Raw genomic sequence first — 5,000 nt, 5'->3', positions numbered from 1 at the left:
GACAGACACAGACAGACACAGACAGACAGACACAGACAGACAGACACAGACAGACACAGACAGACAGACACAGACACAGACAGACACAGACAGACAGACACAGACACCGACAGACAGACCCAGACAGACACAGACAGACAGACCCAGACAGACACAGACAGCCAGACCCAGACAGACACAGACAGACAGACACAGACAGACACAAACAGCCAGACACAGACAGACACAGACAGAGAGACCCAGGCAGACACAGACAGACAGACACAGACAGACACAGACAGACAGACACAGACAGACACAGACAGACAGACACAGACAGACACAGACAGACACAGACAGACACAGACAGACACAGACAGACACAGACAGACACAGACAGACACAGACAGACACAGACACAGACACAGACAGACACAGACAGACACAGACACAGACACAGACACAGACACAGACAGACACACAGACGTGTGAGAAGGAAGATCCCTAACCTAACCGTGTAAGGATCTGCAGATGTAAGCACGTTCCTCCGTGGGATGATCCACCTGAGTGTTCTCGCCTCATAATATGGCGCGTTATCTCCTTATTTATTCGTTGGGAATCATGGCAACGTGCACTCCGCACTGGTCCACCATCTGTAGCTGGTGGTGAGCCCGTCTGGCTTCGCGGGGGTGGTGACACGTCGACAGCACGGCACGGAGTCCACTGTATGCTCTCGAGGGACGGCAGTCACACATTTATAATGTTATTGAAGAAGCTCTCTTCATGGCTCCGCATTGCTCCCTTTTATAAGCCCCAGGCTAAGTGTATGTTTGTTTGTATGTATGTATATATTTTTATATATACATTTATTTATATATCTATATATGTATATATATATATGTATATATGTATATATATATATATATATATATATATATATATATATATATATATATATATATATATATATATATGTATATATGTATATATATATATATATATATATATATATATATATATATATATATATATATATATATACAAACACACATACGAGACGACCCGTGAACCCGTTGGGTTCCCGTTGTGACAGTGGTTGATGTCAAGAGAGAGAGAAAAAAAGATAGCTCCAGCGAACTACACCGCTGAGGTTATTTGCATTGATCAAGTTCTCCCGGGGAGTACTTGACTGAATCGGGAATTGATTTTTTAATAATTTTTTTCGTTGCCTGATTTGAATGAAATGATACTGCACACCACAGGCGAATGGTGTGTAAGGTGGCCATAAAATGTTTGCCTATTGTGTACCGTTTTGGCTGTATTTCGGGAACATACATACATACATACATACATACAAGATGAGAGTTTTAGTAATATATCGATGTATGTATGTATGTATGTATGTATGTATATATATATATATATATATATATATATATATATATATATATATATATATATATATATATATATATATATATATATATATATATATACATACATACATACATGCATATTGTTGCGGATTCGCACCCGCCGGCGTGCTGACGGCCACGTAACTCGAATCGCGGCACGTCGCCCACCGGACGGACAATCCAGTCGTGACCCTCTCGGACTAACGCCGGGAACCAGTCACGGGTGGACCTTTCGGTCTCACCGCGATCGTGCCAATCGGCCCCTGCGTGGGATAGGGTTGCTCGCCAAATTCGACCTTCCTAAGTACCCACACGGAGGGTAGACCGGGCGATCGCACCTCGCCGCAGGTCGACTTCGGACACAGGCCACTTTAAGCGACCCGTTCCGTACTATCGGGATAACCGAGTGGTGTTATTCGTCGGCCTCGACGGTTCGATTAATTATCGGGCGTCTTAGCCCACGACCAACCCTTTACGTGAAGCAAGATGGGGATTCAATGAAAGAAATGACGAAGCGAAGCGGGAAAACAGTTCAACAATAAGCACATTTATTTCGCGATGAACGGAAAGCACACATATACAATTCCACCAAAAGCACATGTAAAAGAAGAAGACAATGCAATATTACACAAAAAGCAAATGCAACAATGCAGATCTATCCGACTACCGGGCACACGGCAACACTTATACAATTTTACTTCACAGACGGCGCCGACAACACATATTCCCAAAGCAAAAGAAAAGAGAACCACCCTCCAGGATGAGGGGGGTAGGCGGGCCTGGGGCCGAGACCGTGTCGGGCTTACCCGTCTGATGATGAGACGCGGAGCGGCGGTGGTGCCTCAACTCCGCGGGCCTCGCGGACAGTGTCTGGTAGGGGGTGGGAAGGGGGCCCCCTTTGTCGCACTATCTCAGCGCGGGGGGAAACAGGAGGGGGTTGCTTATGCTCGGGGAAAGGAGGGTTTCACCCTGTCTCGGGTCCCGCGGCGAGCGTCTCCTCCTCCACCTCGGTCGCGTTGCTGGCCTCTCTGGTGTGCAGCTCCCGGCACCGACGCGAGCACCCCCTCGTCCGCCTTCGCCGCTGTCACCTCTCCACAGCTCCGTCCTCTTCACTCCGACTAGTACCACTTCTTTCCAGCTCCACCGACGAGTCTCTTGAATCCCGCACACTCCACTCTCTTCCAACTGAACTCTTACTCAACTTCCAACTGAACTCTTCTCCAACTCAACTCCTACTCAACTTGTCTGACGAACGCAGTCGTTTTTATAAGCCCCGTGGCTTCGCTCTTTTACCCTTGACCCTCTGCCTCCGACCCTTCACCTCTCTTGCTGGCTCCCCATTGGCCCGAGGAAAAGTGGGCGTGAATGCTTTTTGATCCATGAATTTGCATATAGCGACCGCCCTCCAACGCCCTGGAGGCGGGGCCAAACCGCCCCTCGCTCACCGATTGGACGGAACAAAAGTGGGCGAGTCGTTTTTGATCCGTTTTTCTGCGGAAAGTCCGTGATGTTTTTGAACACACTGCTCGGTGCGCGCCCCGCACGAGTCCAGCATCGGTGCCCACGAGTGGCGCGAGATGACGGTGATGCGATGGTGGCGAGTTGTGACGGTAAAGGTCGTGGCGGTTGTGGTGAAGCGGCGTTGTGGTTGGTGGTTGTTGTTGTGAAGCGGCATTGTGGTTGGTGGTTGTTGTTGTGAAGCGGCGTTGTGGTTGGTGGTTGTTGTTGTGATGGCTGTTGAGGCGTGGTTGGTGGTGGTAATAATGGCGGCTGGTCCAAAATAAAGATAGTAAAAGAAAAACGGCTATCCTGAAGAGTCGCAGCCCGCATGAATGACATTTATTCCCTCTAGACAACGGGTTTGGGCCTAACTACACATATACTTACCGAGATATCTCACCTAAGGGACCTGAATGGTGGTTTGCGAATTTGGTCAACCACAACAATATATTGTTGTGGATTTCGGAATCGGATCCACCGAATACAAACCAACATTTACGTCCTCAGACAGTTATTTCCTGAAATGCATGTCCAGGACAGACCGATCCCCATGTCTGGTGGGATTGTAACTTTGATGCGTAAAGAAGGGCATAGAATTGATTCCCTTTCTTATGGAAAGCTCCTCTTTCTCTTTACGACAGACACATTCATGCACGTGAGATAGCCGTGAGCCCAACGGAGGCTCGTCTCACTGCTCGTCCTTTCCATCAGGACACATTGCCTTGGAGGTGGATGATTTATTTACACCTTGGACTTACCGGACCTTTGATTAAAGCACACTGCGGGCTTTTCCTGAACAGTTATTGTGATGGTCAAATACTGCTGTGGATCATTTACCTCACCCACCTCTTTCCATCGACATTCAACGCTTACCTCTTTCACCGACGTTGGCGTCCACCTTTTTCCATCGACGATTGACACCCCGTTCAGCAGCTCTATGGACGCTGACTGGCTCTTTTTCATATTGGGCTGAACATTGAGGTGATAATTGTTGTTGACGTTTTATGAGCGCTTCACGTTTTCGCTCGGTAATTCTGGCAAATGGCTGCTTTCTGCCGTTTGTCCAGTCGCCGTTGCAGTGCCGTTACAATGATCGTGAGATTGGTGGTTTTGTCATGTGCAACGATGCGCCAATAGGCAAGGTGGATTTTGTTGGTCTGCTTGAGGCTTCGCCCAGATGGGCTGCCTATAAAAAGGACGAGAGGACCATTTTTTGTGACAGTTTGCGACAGTTCGTGACCACCTTGTGGCTTCTTGAGAGAGACACAGAGAGACACAGAGAGAGACAGACATTTCCAGACATCGTCAGTGCCGCATTATTTTCAGAAATTATCACAATTTCAGTCAAGAAATTGGTGATTTAACCATCAAATCCACCTAATACTGTCATGTTGTAGAAATTGATTTCACAAATACACTTATCACGTGAGAATGATAATGGGTGCAAGTCTATAGAAACATGTCACTTGCGCTTTTATTGGGCTCATTTGCATTCTTTGTTTCATTGCATCTGTGAAAGATCCTTGTTGCTGACTTTTTGATGCTACTTGTAGGCATTGCACTCACGGATGGAATTCAGATTCAAAAGACCCCGAGTGAGGCTCCTGTGAACAGCTTGGCAATGGTTCTGCCACGCACAAGGTTGTTGTTTTTTTTTTGTTGTCGTCGTTTTTATTTAATTTTTTCATCGATATTTATTCTAAACCGTGTATGTGTGAGTGCACATCCATGTGTTCACACTTTTTTCGGTGCAAGAATGTCTTTCTCCTCTTCCCCGCCCCCCCCCCTAACTCCCCTTTGTGATGTGGATGCTGTTGCTCCAGATTGCTTTGCACATATTTGTCTTTTTATTTGTTCTTCATTTATTTTAATTTGTTTTGAAAATATAAGCCAGCTGTCTCATTTAGGTCATTTGATTTACGCATATAACCAGCATCTCTGAAAGTTGGTGATTATTGAAAACCGCAACTCTCAGGTGCCCGAATGTTTTGAATACCCATGGTTTAAATTGTGTGTCAGGACCGTGTTGGGGCCCATTAACCACTTTCCCCACTCTTCAGCTGCTGTGTACAAGCAGAACCTTATTATGTTGCTGATCGACACTGG

The 5,000-nt window shown here is 46.6% G+C and overlaps 1 protein-coding gene across 6 annotated transcripts in view; it reads left to right on the top strand.

Annotated features, from left to right (window-relative positions):
- Positions 1-5,000, top strand: part of PLRG1 (pleiotropic regulator 1) — a 204,895-nt gene that overhangs the window by 93,007 nt on the left and 106,888 nt on the right. For 5 of the 6 annotated variants that reach the window (XR_015053148.1, XM_085863547.1, XM_085863546.1 and 2 more), the window contains one exon: positions 4,448-4,535. The exons of the other annotated variant lie outside the window; for it this stretch is intronic. Coding sequence is in view for 4 of the 5 variants with exons in the window: in XM_085863547.1 (XP_085719673.1) it covers positions 4,448-4,535 (88 nt within the window). In the remaining variant the exon portion in view is untranslated. The remainder of the gene's footprint in view (positions 1-4,447; positions 4,536-5,000) is intronic. 6 annotated transcript variants of the gene reach the window in all.

Source organism: Eptatretus burgeri, chromosome 18 (assembly GCF_056783735.1).
Source record: "Eptatretus burgeri isolate ZD-2024b chromosome 18, Ebu_testis_v1, whole genome shotgun sequence".
NCBI lineage: Eukaryota > Metazoa > Chordata > Myxini > Myxiniformes > Myxinidae > Eptatretus > Eptatretus burgeri.
Note: the sequence above shows the minus strand (reverse complement) of the source record. Positions and strands in the feature narration are given on the sequence as shown.